At 49.8% G+C, this 21,521-nt stretch overlaps 1 protein-coding gene across 1 annotated transcript; it reads left to right on the forward strand.

The window, feature by feature from the left end:
- The first annotated feature begins 15,813 nt into the window (after positions 1–15,813).
- LOC123396283 lies at positions 15,814–21,227 on the forward strand. Its single transcript, XM_045091264.1, has 9 exons — positions 15,814–16,842; positions 17,674–17,886; positions 18,504–18,580; positions 18,657–18,878; positions 18,953–19,018; positions 19,095–19,557; positions 19,645–19,806; positions 20,370–20,442; positions 20,776–21,227. Exons 1-9 carry the CDS (start codon positions 15,814–15,816, stop codon positions 20,916–20,918), a joined length of 2,448 nt encoding a protein of 815 aa, XP_044947199.1. The 3' UTR covers positions 20,919–21,227.
- Positions 21,228–21,521: the final 294 nt, after the last annotated feature.

The following is a 21,521-nucleotide window of genomic DNA, read 5'->3' on the forward strand; positions in this document are numbered from 1 at the left end:
AAGTCTTCTGACCGGCTAGGCATCACCTGCCGACTGGAAGACGAGGCAGCCACCTTTCTGGCCGGCCAGGCAACCCCTGCCGGCTAGAATCCAAGCGGCCTCCCCTTCAGAGCCGGCCTGGTCCCGCCAGCCGGACTAAGGAGGAGGCGGCCACCCTCAAGCCGGCTGACCAAGCAGGCTAGCCGGCCGAGGATCGCAAGTCACATCAGATCGTAGGTCAGGAAGATACCTCACGATTAAAGGTAGCTACGCGTCAGCAAAGGTACAGGATCAGGGCACCCGACAGGTACGAGCGTCGGTGGCCATGCCGCTGACCTACCCCGGCTCTGATCCATCACCTAGCATAGTGTCGGACCGTCACACTCCCACTCCATTACTGCACTCGGCGTGGGGAACAGTGGAGGCGGTCGTATTGCCTGCCCATGAAGAATCTCGTGGGGCGACGCTTGACGTACAGCGCGTGCTCAGCGTCAACCTTACGCGGGAGTCCCATTGGCCAGTCGGCGGGTCCCACCAGCAATCGAGACCATGCAGCCAGCGGGCTCCTCATCGACAAGACAAGACCCTTGTGGGCCCCTGGCCAGCCGGCGAAGCAGCCAACCGGGTCCCACGCATGTACCCTTTATCCATATTGTAGGCCGGCGGGTTCGTCTATAAAACCCCCCGGTCGCCCCCCATGCAGACGGGCCGATCATTCACGAGTTATTCTACACTACACACTCACCAACCCATAGAGAGAGAGGTAGAAACGAGCCGGCAACTCCCCCCTTCCTCCTCCCAACACAGCTCCAGGAGCGACATTGTACTCTATACCCATACACACACCAGCAGGATTAGGGGTATTATCTCTACGGAGAGCTCTGAACCTGGGTACATCATGCATCCCATGCGTGTACCAACCTCGTTCCCAGCGCCCACCTTTGTCCCTTCGGTTCTCACCGACTTTAGCCTACCTATGGCATATGTTGTGAGTATTCACAGACATCAGAAATATGTGCTTTCTTTGCATAATGGATGATGGTGGAAGATTGAGGGGAATGACAAATACAGGCCAGCAACTATATTGGGTAGCCGTCATACCAAAAGGATTGAACCCATCGAGGCTGATGGCGATTCGACAATTCCTTGGTTCTTTATCTTTTTCCTTATGTATACTATCGATGCCTTCCATGCGTCACCATCTAAAGGGTGTACCAACATCGGAACTCCGTGTTCATCTAATTCTTTCCTAATTCCATGTTTGTGCCATGTTATCAGTTTTGCTGTTTCTTCGAGCATGTAAAGTCGTTGAAGTCTTGGTAGGATCGGCAGATACCGTAGGACACTCACGGGGATTTTGCTCTGCTTCTTCTCACCTTCACCGTTTTCTACCTCAACATATCTGGAGGACTTGCAAAATGGACAATATGTTTCGTTCGCATACTCTTTCCTAAATAAGGCACATCCTTTCTCACAAGCATGTATCTGCTCATACGACATCTTGAGTGCACTAAGGATTTTGTCTGACTCATATAGGTTTGAAGGCATAATATGACCTTCTGGTAGAAAGCGCCCAAATAGGGTCATCACTGAGTCAAACAGGTCTCTTCCAATGTTAAATTGGGCTTTCAGAGCCAGTACTTGTGCGATGGCATCTAGCTGAGAAATCTTAGTGTGCTCGTGAAGAGGACGTTTTGAAGACTCCAACATGGCATAGAAGGCTTTCGCGGATTCCTCCATCTCTATGTCCTTGTTCCGAGTATCATCAAAGTCATTCACCATGTCTTCAATCCCTGTACCATAATCATCGGTGCGCCGACGCAACACCTCATCTCTGTTACGTTGGGCCGACTCACCATGAAATGTCCACAAGGTATAGCCGGGAGTAAAACCACACATCTGCAGGTGTTTACCCATTACATCCTTTGTCTGTCGCGAATAATTCTTGCACTTAGTGCAGGGGTTCCATGTTTTTGGCTGGCCTTTAGAAAATGCCGTTTCCACGAATTCATAGGTTTTGCTCAACCGTTCATCGGTCATATCTCTCTGACTATGGTGACCGGTGTACATCCATTCATGATCAGTCATTCTGGCAAGCTAGCTACATAGTATCCACATATAAAACAATATAAATTATCAGTTCATCAAGTATGTTAAATTAATTATGGCCATTTTTTAATCATGGTTAATACATTGGGATGCACGGCATGCACACCTACCAGCTACTAGGTAAAGATGGGTCCTAATCCCACCCGAGTATGTGTAGATTGGGTCATTTCCCCATGCTCTGCTCCCGAGCCAACGCAAAATTTCGGCAGCACCTCCCTGCTGTTCTCCTGATACACGTCTCGGCAACTAACCGAGAGGATGTGTACCCGGAGAATAACAAGGAGGAGCTGTCGAAACTCTGCATGGGATCCGGAGCAAAGCGTGGGGAACGACCCAATCTACACATATCCGGGCTGTCCATGGACAACGTTGGACAATTCGAAAGAATCACCGTTATAAATATGCAAATGCATGCATATTTATGACAGGAACCCTTTCGAACGGGAGACGCATATTGGTTATGCAACAACTTTGCATTTTAATACTAAAAATACCTAGCTAGATAGTGTCATCACCACGAAGGCCAGAACAGAGCAAAATAAAGGGGGTGGAGGAGGAGTTAACAAATGTGCTCACTTTCGAATGCAGGGGAGGTCGTCGAAAACCAAACCCTCGCGGAGAAGCTACTGCACATTTAAATGCACTCAATCAACACAAATACACACTCGCGGTAATTAAGCTAACTAATACTAACATCTATTATTAATAATTTATTATTCAAGTTTTGTTACTCTTCTCTTCTTCTATTTCTTTTCTTCTTATTATTTTCTTTCTATTGCTAACAGCTAGCAGCTAACTAATACTAACAGCTAGCTAACTAATACTTACATGTACTAACATCTATTGCTAACTAAATCTAACTAAAAATCTACCACTAAGTAATTGCTAACTAAATTTAACTAAAAATCCACTACTAACAGATCTAACTAAGGCCTCCTTTGATTTGAAGGATTTTTCATAGGAAAAACGCAAGAATGCAAATTCCATAGGATTTGCTACTGTAGCGTCATTTGATTTGCAGGAACTAGTCCGGAGGAATACTGTTGCGATCCAGAGGAACACTGTTGGTTTCCTATGATTTTGCAGGAAGTGGAGCATTGAGCCGGACCTCTTTTTTACACGAAGACCGAGGCAAGAGGGACAAAGCTGCATGTCAAATTGCTCTTGTGACTAAAGCAATGCTTTCCGTGAGCGCATTCTAATGAAAAGGCATGTGCAAATACATAGCATGTGTGAGTACGGTGCATGGTTTGTGTCTAGCCCATTTTGGGGCGGTGCATGATTTCTTTACTAAACAATGCATTCCTTTGTTTTCAGTTCCTCCATTTCAAACGTTTCATTTGTTTCATATCCTTGTACTTTTCCTCTGTTTTTCAATCCTTAGTTTTACACATGCATTCCGATAGTTTTCCTATATTTTTCCTATTCCTATATTTTTGCGATCCTGTAAATCAAAGAGGCCCTAACATAGAAAAAATAAACTAAAAAATAGAACAAAAAAGGAGGAGGAGCTCACCGGCGAGTCGGGGAGGGGCTGGCGAGGGGCGGCGGCGGGGCGGGGCTGGCGCGGGGAAGAGGCGGGTAGGGGCGGGCGCGGGGCAGAGGCGAGTAGGGGCAGCGCCGGCGAGTACGGGCGGGCGCGTGGCGGCGCGGGGGCCGATGCCTCGGGGCGGGGCGATGGCGGGGCGATGGCGGGGCTGGCGCGGGGCGGCGCCGGCGAGTAGGGGCGGCGCGGGGCGGCGCAGGGCGGGGCTGGCGCAGGAGCCGATGCCTCGGGCATGGGTCGATGACGGCGGCGGGTCGGCAGAGCAGGGTGGGAGAGGTGAGAGAGAAGAGGGGTTAGGTCGTGGCTTGCACGGGGGGATAACCACCCGACTATGCCGTCAGCTGGCTGTCGGCAAAGACAGCCGTTAGGCTTTGCCGTCAGTTGGCCGTCGGCATAGACGGCTCCCGTTAAGCCGTGGTCGAACGTGGGACCGAGAACCTCCCTATGTCGTTAGCCGCCCTTTGCTGTCAGTCTTTTGCTCCTTTGCCGTCAGCTGGCTGACGGCTTAGATAGAGCGTACGACATAGAGTTTCTATGTCGTCAGCCGCGCCTATGTCGTCAGCATTATTTTCGGCTGAGGGTAAAGCCTCTATGCCGTCAGCCCCATGAAAATGCTGACGGCAAAGCCAAAAGCTGTCGGCAAATTAGGTTTTTCCAGTAATGATAGGTGATTGGTGTACTCAGTAGGCGAGTAGCAAATACATGAATATTGATTCAAGAACTGTGGTTCAGCTATGAAATTGAATTGTACCTTAGCTATATGATCGAGGGAGTACATGACTATTAATTCAACTGTACCTTAAGGGTATTTGATGGTTTTGAGTCAAGTTTAGTGTTATCGATAGAGTTTATTTGAAATATTGCAGCGCGGTAATCAGTTAATTTCATGTTAGTTTCATCTTCTCTGACAAATCACTGGTATGCCTCTAATTCCATGACTCGATCTTTCCTTAGCAACAAGGCCTCGACGGTGCAGGGAGAGAACTCCTTGACGGTGGCTCCAAGAAGGTGAGACGACATCCACAGACGTTGACACCGTCGGCCGGCAAGCTTTCGCCCGGAGCACCTCCCAACACCACAACCCCATGCAAAACACCTACGCTAGCCCGCATGCCTTCCACAAAGCCAACATGCCATGACCATGCAGAAGCCACCACAAACCTCGACGTCGGCCAGAAGAACTAGCGAGCCGAAGCCTGCGGCACCTGCCATCTCCAGACGCCCCCCTAGGGCCGGATCTGGCCGGGGGCGACAGGCCCGCCACCACAAGGGAGCGCCACAACAGAGGCCGACCACTGGAGCCTCGACACCACAAGGGCCCAAGCCCCACGCACCGAGCCGCGCCTGATCTAGGCCGAACCGAGGGCTGCCGCCGCCGAGATCAGGGCACACCCCCTATCCGCATCAGCCACTCCACGCCGCCGCATGCAGGGCGTCGGCCGCCAGCTACCGTCGCCGCATCGCCGCGCCCTGAGCTCGCGCCGCGCCGCCGCCTGACCCAGACGACCCGCGCCATCCAGCGTCGAGCAGGGGGAGGAGGAGGCCCGTTACAGCCTGAACTGATCGGGCTTTGTCCGCCAGCACGCGGGAGCGGCGACGAGGGGAGGGAGGCGCAAGGAGGAAGGAGGAGGTGGGCTGGGGTTTCCCCCCGACGCTCGCGGTAGTGGCGCAGGAGGGGGAGGGGGAGGGGGAGCCACCCAAATTAACTCTAAACACCACCAAGCTCTCATCCGATTTTAAAGGAGAGGGAGAAATATCCTGCTACAGCGTGCAACCAAGCAAAAGTGGGAGGGTCCGACAGGAAAAGAAAAGGGTGCGTCATTGGATGGATTTTGTGTTGGGACCTCGTGTTGAAGATAATTTGGTGGATAGTCGAGAGAACTGCATCCCCCCCCCCACACACACATATATGAGATGGATTTGGGGGAGCTTGGACCGTCAAGGCGCTTGATTTTTGTGGAGCCTGTTGGGCGACCTTTTGATATTCGTACATGCCCGAATGTATGAAGATGAAATGAGTTTCGAACTTTGAGACACTTTATACTATTTGTTTGATTCATTTATATGCATTGTAGCCCATAGCAAAGCACGGCCAACGGCGAGGAGTTCGTCGACTCCAGCGTCATGGAGGTTGGTAGGTTGCTTGTGCTATTATACAAAGATATAACCTCTAAGTAATTTGGTTTCTGGTTAGTTCGCTTCGGCGGATTCCAGTGATTGGTCGTTGTATCTGTTTTCGCAGTGGAGCTCACATGTGTGTCATATGGTTTTGTGATAAGAATGCAGGACGGAAGAAACCTTAGATGTGTCCAGAATAACCATGTTTTTTCCTTCTGCTTTTGAACCGCGTTGCATTACTCGGACTTTCTAGCCAATGCCAACAATTTATAATGTGGTAAAGGAGATGACCGAAATGATGGGACATATGGTGAGTTTAATACGAAATTGTTGGAACTACATATTCTTTGGTATATGTGTATTCTTTTAATAATAATAGTATCTATTTCCATGTGTCACTCTCATTATATACTCCTGTTCTAGGTACGTTTGGTCCGAATTACAGAAATGATGCATGATGCTTACTACTCTAGATTGTATCTTGCAAAGGTAACACCACTTGAAAATACACCGTGATTTGAATAACAATTATGATTACCTCTGAAGTACAACTTCATGGTATCCAGATTGGAAATGAAGAAGAGGTTATTAGTTTTGGTCTCAAGCCATGAGATGCCAACAACATTGCTTTCCAGTGCAAGGTATGCATTATGCATTTATCTAGAGATTTGAGCTGAAGCACAAGCCTTTTCCTCTTGGAATTGATTTAGAACCCCAAGGACAAGTTCCTATCATCAATGCTAGCTGTACAGTCAAATGCATATGGTTGTGAGATCTACTCTACAAAAACCCTAAAGGTAATAGATTTTATTTTGTATTCTTAACGGGTCTCACATATGTTAGTTGTCTTTATAAAGCACCCTGTGACAACTAAATGTGTAAATGATATGCATCAAAGAAAAAGGGTCCTCACAATATGACAAATTATTTGTCCAGGCGATTTTTTAACTTTTTGTAGTCTCTCCCATGTACTCAAGCCATCAAATAATATACGCATTTGGTATATTGACAGTTATTAGTACTATGTCTACTATCATTACAGTAAGTAACTCATATTTTATCCAATAACAAGGACCGAAAGTATTAAAAATTTGGTTTAGAAGTCAGTGTAAAGTGTTTAAGAGGGTTTTTTCTCTGCACTAACAAAATCTGATGGCAATTCTTGTGAACTGATCGAAGGTTCAAAAGGTTATCTCTACAAGGACCGGATATTTCCTTTTGTATTTCTAGCTGCGATGGCGATGGGTGGTAGACGATGATGAATGGACAAGAGATAACATTTGCTCTTTTCTGTCATACATGTATGTATCTTTTCATCATTTTCAGGATCAAAAACCAATTTTGCACATACATATGATTATGATTTCTCATTTTTCTTTCATGGTAAAGAAATCTATGTGGCGTTGACAACATACTGAACCTTTTATTAGATGGCTCACGTGCAAGCATAGTTTGAGAAACTTGGCCAGCCTTCAAGTGCACCGTGTCAAAGATTGTTGTGGTCCTGCTATTCTACACTGCCCACAAGAGACAATAGACGACCATGTTCTCAATTTCAAGCGGGAGCTCATGTAGAGGAGCAGCAAAAGCATGTCACACATGCTCTAATGTGGTTGTACGAGGCGTCTATGCCAGCAACGATATCTATGTCAAGAAGAGCGGCAACTGTGGGAACCGAATCAGAAGGTGGTTTAGACTCTCTTTAGCCGACGTACGTTGTGCTGTACACTAGTGCATCTGCATTTTTTTCTCTTGCAGTCCTGAAGGGATCAAGACACATAGAATTAGAAATGAGATGATAGGCCTGAAAATGTAAGAACTAAAGAAATATATCCCCTTTCATGTATCTCTTCTCGAAATAAAACAATATTTTTACAATATTATTTCCTGTAAAATCTTATATTGAAATAATCTTTAAACTTTAGTATTGCAAGGTGTAGATGTTTATTGTGAGTTGCAAATCTTACATCAAAAGGTGGTGTCTTTCAGAAAAGTATCCTTGTTTTTCTCCTTTTTTTTCTTTGTGTTCCGAATATCCAATGTTTTCACTACCTGATACCAAAATAGACGATACTTGGCCCGGCCTTCATTATCCATATTAAGGGAGGAAATTTCCAAGTTTGATGATGGAGATACAATGAAGTGGGATGGAATTAAATCAGAGAGAAAGAAGAACATGAGGCATGATATGGCGAAAGGTCGGGAGAGAAAAACAAGTTTGATGTAGCGATTTGGTAGAACATTGCATGCACGTTACTCTCCCCACAGTTGTACGGAGTATAAAAGTCGATTGATTAGCATATATGTTGGTTTTACGACATCCAAAGGAGATGTGGAAGTTGCTAAATAGGACGGAGGAAGACACCATATTTGTGAATACATGGTCAGAAATAGAAAAAAAATATGATATTAAATTTTTCACTGGCAACGCACGGGCATATAACTAGTATATAACAAAAGTATCGGTATATGCAAATAGAAAAATAAAATAAAATGACCCGTGGCAATTGGCTAATCACGTAAACTGTATGTAAGAGCATCTCCAACAGTGGCCGTAAAAAACGCGCGCGCGGGGTAAACACCACTTTTAGCGCGGGGGACGAATTCGGGTGCTCCAGCGGACGCGGCAAAAACGCATCGCGGTAAATTTTTACGCGCACGCCGGAGAAAGCAGGCGGCCACGCGCCAGATTTGGCGCGCCGCTTTCAGCGAGCTATAAAATGCCGCGTCCGCCACGCGGCTGGCCACACATCCACGCGCATCTCCCTCGCGCTCTCGACTCTTCCTCTGCCCTCTTCCTCTGCCGCTCCCTCTGCCGCCATGCTGCTGCGCCGCCATTCATCGTCGGGCTACCGCGGCGTCCGGGAGCGCCCCTCCGGCACCTACTACGCCAAGATCCGGTCCGGCGACGTTCGCCTCGGCCTCGGCACGTTCGAGACCGCGCACGAGGCCACCCGCGCGTACGACGCGGCGGCGTGGCGACTAGGGCGGCCGCACTTTCTTGTGTTATTTAACTTTTTTTGACCAGCATGCGACAGTTTACTGATATTGGGCTTTTATTTCAGTTAAATTTTCAGAAAAAAAAGACAGAAAAAATAACATAGACAGGCAACAGCCGGATGATCCACATCCAAGGGCCAGCAAACAAAAGGGCCTGAAATTTGTTCCTATTCAGTCGCCTGCACAATAGGAGCACAATAATGCTAGACCTACATAATTCTACGTGAGGTTTTTTCTAAACTAATCAGCCCCTTGATTTTCACCACGGTGTGGGTTCTGGGCCTAATTTTTTGTTCAACCAAATTAGGGCAAATCAGCTAAGACGTAAGTGTAGCAAAACTCATAGGAGCACGCACATGTCGTTCCCTAACTACTCCCAGGATTATCACAGTCAGCGTGCGTGGTTTCCGATGTGCTCTGCTGCCGAGTATATATCTTGCCCAGACGAAGACGGGTTGGCTTTCCCGCTGGAAGATGAAAATGATCCGCGTGCTTACCGCAGTTGCTGCTCTCCTGTCGTCTACTGCTGCCTCCTACGCACTCCAAGATTGTCCAAGCATCTGGAATGGTACGTGCCTTTGAGCTCGTTTTCGTATTATACGGAGTAGTATATAAACGCTAGCTAGTTACGTACGTACGTAGTAGTATTTGGTGATCCAGGGTTAATTAACTAGCTCTCCGGACTTGAAGTTTAATTTGCTTCACTCGAAAATGATTTGACAAATACTGTATATACTTCATTCATATGCATGTACTGTAGGTGCCAATCTCCGGACCAACGCCACCGGCGCGATCCGGCTGACGATGCTGCACACACAGCATCGCTGCTCACCCGTGCAGCAGATGATGGACCTGCCTTCGTCGTGGCACCAGCATCATTCCATGGGGCTACACCGTGAGCGCCGCCTTCTCTTCCGTCGCCGGCCGCCCCCGCCAAACATCTCCACGCCAGTGACGAGCACGAGCGCCGCCGGGGCGGATCATGGGTTCATGACGCAAGTCGCCATCGGCACACCACCCAGGACGCAGACCGTGCTCATCGACACCGCCGCGTCCTTCTCGTGGGTGCAGTGCAGCCCCTGCGCTCGTAACGGCTGCTACAGCCAGGACGGCCCGCTGTTCGACACCCGGACTTCCTCCACGTACGCCACCGTGCCGTGCTCGACGCAGCCGTGCGTGTCCGTCGACGCGACCATGGCGCGTACCAACTGCAGCGACGGGGACAAGGCATGCCTTTACAGGGTAGAGTACACGGACCGGTCGGTGTCTCAAGGGCGCGTGAGCAGGGACACGCTCACCCTTGGCCAAGAGAAGCTCCATGGATTCATGTTTGGCTGCAGCCGGCACCATGAACCCACGTTCGGGAGGTACTCAGGTATATTCGGCTTTGCAAACGACCGCGTGTCCTTCTTCTCCCAGGTGGTGGAGAAATCTCGTCAATACCGGGCATTCTCCTACTACCTTCCTTCACCGAGCTCCGTAGGGTACATACAGGTGGGATCTTACGATGATGGCGGGTTGGCCTTCACTCCCATGTTCAGTAGGAATCTCTACTACTTCCTAGCACTGACAGGGATCACGGTTGACGGCTCCCCGATAGACTTGGCGAGCAGCAAGTTGTCCAAACCGTCAGAGTTCGTTATGTATCTAGACCTGGGATCAGCATTTTCCCTGCTACCAAGCCATGTATATAAGAGGCTTTGCGACGCGGTGGATCAGGGCATCAAAGGGTACGACCGCATCCACGGCGGGGAGCAGAGCTGTTGCTTTGACCCCTCGTTTCTGTCGACGGAGAGAGCGGTACCCACGGTGCAGATACAGTTCAGGAATGATGTGCGACTCGTGTTGAATGAAGCCAGGCTCACGTATGAAACACCTGATGAGAGGCTCTGCCTTGGTTTCGTGCCCAGCGCTAACCGCTTCTTGCTCGGCAGTATGCAGTTGCAGATGGCCTATGTGGTTCAAGACGTTGAGAAATCAATCATGGGATTCCCGAGGACCTAGTATAGTTTAGGCAAAAGACATGCACATAACAAGGAAGACCTCCGCAACAGCTGCTTGCTCACTCCGTGGATTATGGTGGTGCCAACTTCGGTGAGGTACTTTTATTGGGGGATTTCTTTACGATGTAGCAGTGGGGGGGGGGGGGGGGGGGGGGGGGGTTGTAGTCGTTACGTGTTGAGTTTAGTTGTTGGGCTGATCATGAGTTTATGGGATTGTATGCTCATTAAGTGGTTCACATCTGATGGGTTTGTATCTTTTTTTGTGCGATTTCTCATTAATTAATTAGACAAATCACTTCTGCTTAATTAATCGATAAAGAGAATTTGTTGTCTCCATTTGAAAGAAAATGGCATAGTCTTCCGGGCTCCAAAAATCTTCAAGAGGATTTGGTACTTGAGGGCATAGCTAACTTCTTGATTTAATTAGCTCTTGTACTTATTTTTGTTCGTAATGTAATTTCATTTTTATGCATACTTGGTGAAAATTCTAAAGATTATTTTTCCTTTCGCAAGTGAAATGTCATCTCATATGTATGTTACACATGTGTAAAGTGTTGTGCTGAAATAAGTAAATATGTGAGGTATATACAAAAATGATAAAATGATGATTCGTAAATAGTGAATAAACACATGCACTGTTTATATTTCCAAAATCACGATTTTGTCACTTTTTGTAATATACATCCATATTGTACATCATCAGAAATTTCACTTGAGTTTTTTGGAACTTCAAAATACCTTTTTGACAATATTCAAGATATAGTGCTAGCTAGAGCTCGTTCACCAAACTGACTTTTTGACACCTCCATCTCTTTCTAGCTCTTAGTTCCAATATGGCGATCGGATGATGTCAAAATGGAATGTGCAGTTTACGGGCAACTCCAACGAGGCGATTCAAATGGACATAAATTTTGTCCGTCTTTTATTCATTTGGGTCGCTTGTCCGTTAGCGGACATGGGACGGATACGATATATACCAACGCGCGAACGCAAAAGCGGACAGAGAGGACCCTCGCGCCGCCCCTCCTTCTCACTCGCGCCGCCCCTCTTCCTACCTCGCGTCGCACCTCCTCCCTGGTGCCGCCCCTCCTCCTCCCTCGTGCCGCCCCTCCTCCTCCCTGGCCTGCCCCTCCTCCTCCCTCGCACCGCACCTCCTCCCTGGCGCCGCCCCTCCTCCTCGCTAGCGTCGCCCCTCTTCCTACCTCGCGTCGCACCTCCTCCCTGGTGCCGCCCCTCCTCCTCCCTCGTGCCGCCCCTCCTCCTCCCTGGCCCCGCCCCTCCTCCTCCCTCGCACCGCACCTCCTCCCTGGCGCCGCCCCTCCTCCTCGCTGGCGCCGCACCTCCTCCCTCTCGCCGCTCCTCCTCCCTGGTGCCGCACCTCCTCCCTCGCGCCGCACCTCCTGCCTGGCGCCGCCCCTCCTTCTCCCTCGCGTCGTCCCTCCTCCTCCCTCGTGTCGCACCTCCTCCCTGGCGCCGCCCCTCCTCCCCCTCGTGCCGCACCTCCTCCATGGTGCCGCCCCTCCTACTCCATCGTGTTGCACCTCCTCCCTGGCGCCGCACCTCCTCCCTCGTGCCGCACCTCCTCCCTCGCGCCGCACCTCCTCCCTGGCGCCGCCCCTCCTCCTCCCTCGCGCCGTCCCTCCTCCTCCCTCGTGCCGCACCTCCTCCATGGCGCCGCCCCTTCTCCCCTCTCGTGTCGCACCTCCTCCCTGGCGCCGCCCCTCCTCCTCCCTGGCGTCGCCCCTCCTCCTCCATCGCGTCGCACCTCCTCCCTCGCGCCGCCCCTCCTCCTTCCTCGTGCCGCACCTCCTCCTTCCTCGTGCCGCACCTCCTCCCTGGCGCCGCCCCTCCTCCCTGGCGCCGCCCCTCATCCTCCCTCGCGTCGCACCTCCTCTGTCGGTGAATACTCACAACATATGCCATAGGTAGACTATAGTCGGTGAGAACCGAAGGGACAAAGGAGGGCGCTGGGAACGAGGTTGGTACAAGCATGGAACGCACGATGTACCCAGGTTCAGGGCTCTCCGTAGAGATAAGACCCCTAGTCATGCCGGAGTGTATGATGTATATGGATGGATTACAAGGTTGCTCCTGGAGCTGTGTTGAGGAGGAGGAAGAGGGGAGCATCCGGCTCGTCTCTGCCTCTCTCTATGTGGTTGGTGAGTGTGGTATGTTGTTCGACCGACCCTCTGCATGGAGGGTGACAGGTGGATTTTATAGACGAACCCACCGGCCTACAATATGGATAAAGGGTACAAGAGTGGGACCCGACTGGCAGCCTCGTCGGCTGGCCAGGGACCCACGAGGGTCTTGTCTTGTCGCTTGAGGGCCCGTCGGCTGCATGGTCTCGTCTGGCGGTGGGACCCGCCGGCTGTCCAATGAAGCTCTCGCGTAAGGTTGAGGTCGAGCACGCGTTGTACGTCCGGCGTCACCCAGCAAGATTCGTCATGGGCAGATAGTACGACCGCCTCCACTATTCCCCACGCCGAGTGCAGTAATGGAGTGGGAGTTTGACGATCCGACACTATGTTGGGTGATGGATTAGAGTCGGGGTAGGTCAGCGGCGTGGCCGCCGACGCTCGTACCTGTCGGACATTCCGATCTAGTACCTTTGCTGACGCGTAGCTACCTTTAATCGTAGGGTCTCGTCATGACCTACAATCTGATGTGACTTGAGATCCTGGGCCAGCTAGCCGGCTTGGGTACGGTCGCCTCGTTCCTAGCCGACTAGCTTGGTCAAGACGGTCAGGAAGAGGTAGTCGTCTCGCCTCTAGCCGGCAGGGGTTGCCTGGACAGCGAGAGAGTTGGCCGCCTCGTCCTCCAGCCGGCAGGCGCAGCCTAGCCGGCCAGAAGACTTGGGCCTTGGGAAACTATACTTGGTCATATCTTTTGGGCAAGAGATGAAGGAGCAGGCTCGATGAGCCTACCCCGGGGTTATTCCCCCGACAATAGTCCCCGAAGCTGGAGAGGCTCGCCGTTTGCGGATGGGCGGCCTCATCGGCTTGATATTTTGTCTTGTATTCCTGCCGCCATCCGCGGCAGGGGACGCCGGCTCCGAAGTCGAATGGCTTCGAAGCGACGCCTCGGCTTCGTCGTAGGTCACTCAGATCGCGCCACGTGCCAGGGACGGCCTGACGTAATGATGGTGATTATTGGTGACAGGACTGGGCCTGGGCCCTGGGTCCCGCCACGACGCCTCCTCAGCCTCCGCGCGAGAGATCTTCTGCGGATTTACTCTGCGACGGTTGGGCTTTGGGAAGCGCTACCGCCCGTAATACACGGGGTTAGTGGGGTTCCGCGCGCATCGGATCCCCTCCCCACGATGCTTCGTGGGGTTTAAATAGGATGCGGGGGTTCTGAGGAGGCCATTCGCCCCCCTTCTCGCCCCGCATCGACGCCCTCTTCCTCCCTGAGCCCAGAGAAAAAGAGCCCGTCCTCTTCGTCTTCTCCATCGCCGTCGAGCCACCAACCCTTACGAGCTCCAGCCGCCCGCAGTCATGACCGGCGGTTCTTCCTCGAAGAAGACCTCGTCGCAGGGAGCCTGGTTGGGCAGTGAAATCTGCGAAGGCCATATCGAGGCGCTCCGCCATCACCAGCTGTTGCCCCCGGCCTCCCAGGTGCTGGTGTGAATCCCTGGCGCTGAGACCGCCCCAACACCTGCCGCGGGAGAGATCGTCATTTTCGACGAGCACTTCTACAGGGGCTTCGGGCTCCCCGCGAGCTCCTTCTTCTCCGAGTGGTTCCACTTCTTCGGCCTGCAGCCGCATCACCTGGCGCCGAACGCCATTTTGCAGCTGTCGGCCTTCGTGGTCTTGTGCGAGGGATTCCTGGGGATCGAGCGCCGCCCCTCCTCCTCCTCCCTGGCGCTGCCCCTCCTCCTCCTTGGTGCCACACCTCCTCCCTTGCGCCGCCCCTCCTCCTTCCTCGCGCCGCCCCTTCTCCTCCCTGGCGCCGCCCCTCCTCCTCCCTGGCGCCGCCCCTCCTCCTTCCTCGCGCCGCACCTCCTCCCTGGCCCCTCCTCGCGCACGCCCCTATCTAGATCGCGAGCGACCAGAGTAGTCTGGCACTCTGGCAGGGAGGGATCCAGAGGAAGGAGATATTGGCGTCTCTCTTGCGTCTCCACTCGTTGACCTCTGCGCCGCATGACCTCTACGGCTGCGCTTGCACCCCGAACACGTAGGCCCCGTGGCGAGCGCGGCAGCGGCCGGCGAAGGGGGGCTCGCTGATGAGCGCGGCGACAGATATCCCTTGGCGAGCGCGACAGGTGCAGTCCTTGATAAGTGGGACGAGGGGCAGACACGAGCAGACAACAGTGGTTGAAGAGAGTGTCCGCATGCGTCCGCGGCATACCCATTTCTTCCATTTTTGCGTCAGGTTTGGGTCGGGACGGACAACAAGCGGACACATGCGTTCATTTGGGTCATCCCGTTGGGGCAGTTTTTGTGTCCGGGTGACCTAAACGAACAAAACCGATCGTTGCGTTGGGGTTGCTCTAACATCTACTCAAAATCTCTCAAAACGATTTTTACTGAACTGCATCAGCAAATTGGGGATGGTCTTAGATGGGTACATACTTTACTAAAAAAAAATTATGTTGTGACATGACGGGGTACACAGCTTGCTAGTACGCATAGCCACGGTCCATGCCGTCCGTCAAAAAGCACGACGGGGTGTCCACTGAAATTTCGTGCACCGCCAGCGCTCCACGATCGGCGCGTCCATTCTCATTCCGACGGATAACAACGCCATCCCGTCCATGAGCCCGGTCTACCTGTCCTGTAAATGCTTTCTGTGCATCGGATGCATCCGCCACCAGATAGAGATCCGACGGCTGGTGTCCGCAACGGTGCATAGACCAGGTGTCTCCAGGACTCCAACCACCCAAGCACTGGCATTTCACTAGACGCACCCGCCAGCCACCACACCACACCCCGCACACAGAGAGAGGATTCAATTTCAAACACGCCCTTTGGACGGACCCTTGGCATTTCTTCTCTTCCAACCCTCTGTCACCTTCGCTTCCGATGTCCTCCGCTTAGGGTTTTTGGCTGCGTAAAGATGGTGCTGCTGCAGGGGTGCGGGTCGGGGGGAGGCGGCACGGCGGGCGGGGAGCCGAGGGACGCCGATTCCCGCTCCCGCCGCTGCTCTCCGTACGCCGCGCTTCCCGGCCACACCACGCCGGCCGCTCCCGGCCGCGGCCGCGGCAGGAAGACGGCGTCAGTGATGGTGGGGTGCGAATCTGGGGGAGGACACACGGCGGGCGTTGAGCCGTGGACCGCCGATTCTCGCTCCCACCGCTGCTCCCCGCGCGCCACCGACCGCTCCGTCCACGCCACGCCGCTCGCTCTCGGGCGCTGCGGCGACAGGAAGAGGGCGCCAGTGATGGTGCTGTGCGAATCGGGGGGAGGCGACAAGGCGGGCGTTGAGCCGTGGACCCCCGACTCTCGCTCTCAGCGCTGCTCTCCGTACGCCGCGCTTGCCGGTCGCTCCGTCCACACCACGCTGGTCTCTCTCAGGCACGGCGGCAACAGGAACAGGAAGACGGCGCCAGTGATGGTGCTGTGCGAATCGGGGGGAGGCGACAAGGCGGGCGTTGAGCCGTGGACCCCCGACTCTCGCTCTCAGCGCTGTTCTCTATATGCCGCGCTTGCCGACCGCTCCGTCCACACCAAGCCGACAGATCCTGGCCGCGGCGGCGACTGGAGGCTGACGACATTCATGGATGTGGTCGGCAACGGCCGGTGGTCACTCGGTATGGAGGATGGAGATGAGACGCGGGGGTACGAGCACTACACGGTGAAGGTGCGCGGCCACGGCCAGTTCCTGCCCGCGCTGGCCCATGTGTTCCTGGTCAGGGTGCCCTTGCTGCGGTGCGTGATCCCGACGACGCTCGTGCAGGGCGGCGCGATGCTGATGGTGCTGGCGTGTGCGCGGACCGGGTCCAGGAACTGGGAGGTGGTGAAGGCGGCGCCATGCTGTCGTGAAGGCGGAGGGGCTCCCGTGGTGGATGCGCACCACCACCGCTGCGATACGAGGTCACTCTCACTCGTTCTCCTCCTCATGAACGCTACAGAGGTTGCATCACAGGTACGGGCCTGGAACGAGCGGTTGCTCTTATTACCAAGTACAGTTGTACCATGAATGATGATAATTAAGCAATTTCTGCTACTTAATCTAAGTGCATGTGCTTAGTTTATTTATCTATATAGTTGTGCGTGCGCGCGGGTGGGTGCATTTGAACTGATCTGATTTCTGGAGGACAGTAGATCGATATTTGTGGACAGTTTGAATTTGTGTTTACATTCTCTATCTACTTTGGTGCAAACTTGTGATTGTATAGTTTGCTATTTAAGTATTTTTGCCTGGCATCTTCTGTAAACAGTTTAATTTCTACAGTTGTGAAATTAGGGTGTGGTGGATATCTGTTGTAATGAAAGCAAAACAGATTAGTTTTTTATGTTTCTGGTGGTAAGATTTCTCTGTATTCATGTTTTAGATTAATGTCGAGGCTAGTAACAAGTTCTACTCCCAGCATGGACCCAGAATTTGCGTGGCCCATGGAGGAGCACCAATAAATAAACACGTAATTGCAGCTTGCATGCAAAAAAAATTCCACACTTCCCTTTTGTTTTATTGTCAGCTACGATGGTTTATTTGACTTTCCAAGCAGCTCAGATGTACAGACTTCAGTTTAAATGTGGTAGTAGATTCTTTTTGAGAATCTAACTCGCAACGTTGATATGTCGTATTGCCTGCAATACTTAATGCGCCATTATCCAAAGGTGCTAGAACATGCAGTATAGTGTATACCACATTAAATTACCCATCACATTGGCTGATGTTTAGTTCATGCCTATATTACTTATCACATTATTGCATTCTCCATCTTACTGTATTATTTTCTCTTGCTTGTTTCAGGAGCTGCATGATCCAGATACGGGTGTTGACGCTCTTATCAATATATTTGGATCCCTTGTGGGTATGCCACCAAGAGTCCTTGAGGCAGGCATGATGCTGAATTTGTGGTTTAAGCCTCATGATAGAAGGATAGTGGAGGAGATGATATGTGTGCCACAGCAGCCTGCAATAAAAACTATGATCCCTTGTGCAGCATTTCCAGTAGAAACAAAGGTAAAGAAAGTTCTTTATTTACTAGTACATGTGAACTATATGAAGAAGGATTAAGAATGAAACACCTGGGAGCTAGTTTTCTGTTCTCTGAAACACACTAGAGCTAGCACTTGAATTGGTTACCATATTTAGTAAGACACAATGTTACCAAGCCGAACGGTAATTGTTTACCAGCAAGTGTTAACAAATTGTTGCATTCAAAATAAGTGAAATGAAGGAAGAAAATTATTTTATTCATCCAACCCTGCTTATATCATTAGGTTGCCTCCAACTGGAGAGTATGAGAAAACCTAGGTCTGTTCTGCAATACCTTCTGCAGGAAGGTCTAATTCCCTGTGCACAACAGTACCTCACATCTGTAGCCTTTCTTTTGATTTGCCACGTTTCATTAATTTTCTTTTTTTAACTTTGTAAACTTAACAAGTAGCTCGAATGTGGAAACAAGTGCAAGTATGGTGTAGGAGCAGGAAAGCATGGACAATTTTATTTTCACATTGTTATAGAAACGAGTCAATCCATGCATATTACTTGTAATTCCTTGACGCAACACTTACAATTAGGATTGTAGGGTTTAGTTGAGGATCTAATCTTCGACGTATCATGCATATTTGTTTCAGGGGCACTTGGGAGTTAGGAATGTAAAATGCACTTCTCAAATAGTGCAGAGCATAGTAATGTCAATTTGTCAAAACAGGTATTTTGGAACCTAATTAATTTGTTTGTTTAACTTTGTAATGTTCACTTACTAACTTATAACTGTGACATTTCAGGTGGTGTATCATTGTGTTGGTTATTAGTCTACTCATCAGAGGCGCTGCTGCCAAACCAGTTTTGGAGCATGGATTGAACACAACGTTAGTTTGCCCGGCATATGTTCACCAATTCAAAAGCCCTTTAAAAACTAATTGGCTGGGGGAACAGTATGATGACTGGTTCTATATGCAAGAAAGAAATGTTAATGAAGAACCGAGCATGATATGTACAAAATTAAGGTTTGCTTGTACTGCTCTATTCAAGGCTGTGGAGGTTTTAACCATGTCACTTATGTGCAATTTTTCCTTTTCAGTGGTGCTAGACTGTTTGCTTCACTTGCAGGAGCAATATTGTCATTCATTGCAAATCTCGGGCCTCTGTAAGTACCAAACAAAACTACACTGCCATGTTCTCTACATTTTTATTTACTTATATGTTCAGTTGTCTCCTTGCAGGAATGTTATTAGGAAGATTGGAGAGGTTTCTGAACCTAACAGGAAGCTATATGGCTTTTCCTCCATTTGTTTGGCATCGTCATATTCTTCTTGGGTAGCATATCTGTTAATTCAGAAATGCAAAAAAATAATCAGTATTGCCTTAGCAGCGTCTGCCACTTTTATCCATACAGGCTACTGGTTGTTCTTTTTGCAACCTTCGAGAAGAATATCCATTGCCATTTTCACTGGGAGCACATTTTCATCTGTTAGTATTTGGGCTTTCGGAGGGATAGCAGATGGGGCTTTGAGTATGGTAGCTGGAGGATCTATTGGCATATTTGGTACATCGATGGGCCATCTTATTCGAGTAGCCCTTGCGCCAAAATGGTACTGCCCCATTGCGTTGTCTGTTGCTGCAATAGGTGGTATTGGAAACGGTTCATTTCTCTATAAAACTGATTGGTCCATTATGTGGTATAAGGTACCAAAACCTTTCATATGTGTTAATTTCAACTATATGACCCACCAGAAGTTTACATGATTGAATTTTTTTTAATGTTTTTTGCAGATTGGCTTGTCAATAGCTTGCGTAACACGGGTCTATGATTTTATTTTCCAGATTTACTACCTATGTGCAGGAAAACGGAAAGTACCTATAGGAACAAATGATTTGGCTGAAAACCTACTACCCCATGAGTGTGAAGGAACAGAGCATAACAGGAAAGATGAGGTATGGAAATTAGAGAGTTCAAACTAATTCTGGCTATGTTTAATCATCTTCGTTTCGAAGCATTTTTTGGTGCTTTCTCTTCTCGATATGTATAATATGCAGCTTTTCTATATAGACTTGCTTAACTTCAAATACCGTAACAATTGTCCTGTCCTGTATGAATTCTTCGGAATATTTCCTTAGGGACGTTTCCAGTTTGCATTTGATATGGAAAACAGTTGGAGCTAGAAACAGGAGGTTATTTTGAACTGAATTCCACTTATAATAGTACATGGGGGTAAATGAGCCATGTAGCAAGGAACTTGTAGCGAGCAATAGCATCCATCTAAAGGTTCTATGGTGTGCCCTTATTTCAGGAACTTGTGTTGAAAGATATTCTGCAGTTTACTGTGAAGAGTATATTGCTTGCTATTTGTCCTGCCATGATTTTTCCTTTTAAAGAAACGCCCATAGGCTTATTTGTCTTGCCATGAGTTTGTTTCTTGCACTTCTAGTTTTCACTATGATACCTCTTAAATTTGTTTGTCTGGTCTGGTCGTCTGACAGTTCTATTTTACCTGCAGATGAATGTTTCTTCGGAATCAGGGTTAAATCCAACAGACAAAACTAATGGACCTGAGAGTGCCAATAAAGAAGGTAGACACTCAAGACGCGTTCATTGCTTTTTTTACCATATACTATCAGTAATACCGTTAAGGTCCATGACTGTGTGCATACAGAGCACCATATTTGAGAGTTTGCTGTTTTGATATGATGTGAGCCGGATCCTGTTCCGCGTATCATCATGCACTGATGCTGCTTATTTTGGCTATGTTTATCATTATCATGAATTATCAATGTCAACCTTGTTTCTTGTGCTATTGGCCTCTAGTGTTACTGTTACACGTGTTATATTTTCTTTCTGTGTATTTAAATATTGTTCTGTTTTGAAAAGAAATGTGTTACTTACCGCTAAACATTGCCCTACAGAAAATGGAAGCTGGATATCTAAGATGCTCGAACTCATTGTAAAACTAATGCCTACAGCGGCAAACCCTCACAAGAAACAGAAGACTGACACTGCAGCAGTCGAAGATAACATGGACACGCCAGCTGCAGGGGAAGGAAATTGAAGCTTGAGAAGAGAAGGCCAATGATGTTGATCCTGATGAAATACCAAATCCACAGCGGCGAAAGGTAATTAACGCAAAGGAAGTAATGCGACACAGAGGCTGTAATGTGTCTGCTCCCACAGAATCACGGATGCAAGTGTAGACTGTCGATGACGGTTGTCGGTTAATACTCCGGATACAGTTGCTTTTTGAATAAATTTTTGTAGAGACCATTTCAAATTTGGTATAGAAGAACTTGTTCCCTACAAGTAGCCATTCATATTCTGTGACTCTACACAACGACATCATTAATTAATTACTGCCTATCTATGTTTGTGTGTTCACCCTGTGAGCCGATCCCGACGTGTGTTTCTCAGACTCAGGATATCACCATGGTCACAGCGGAGGTATTATTTTCGACAGATGAGCATGGTACGTTTCATGAGTCCGTGACCACAGCCAACACCGTACCAATTGAGGGCTTCAACTACAATTATTTATTTAGGTATACAGAGAAAGTACATACGGAGTACATGTTTAGAAGGAATTTCCGTGGATCGTCGTTCCTGTCCTGACCTCGCGACTCACCCGCCGCCCGCTGTCAGCTGCTGTGTGCTCCCCGCT

The sequence above is a fragment of the Hordeum vulgare genome, chromosome 5H, assembly GCF_904849725.1.
Source record: "Hordeum vulgare subsp. vulgare chromosome 5H, MorexV3_pseudomolecules_assembly, whole genome shotgun sequence".
NCBI lineage: Eukaryota > Viridiplantae > Streptophyta > Magnoliopsida > Poales > Poaceae > Hordeum > Hordeum vulgare.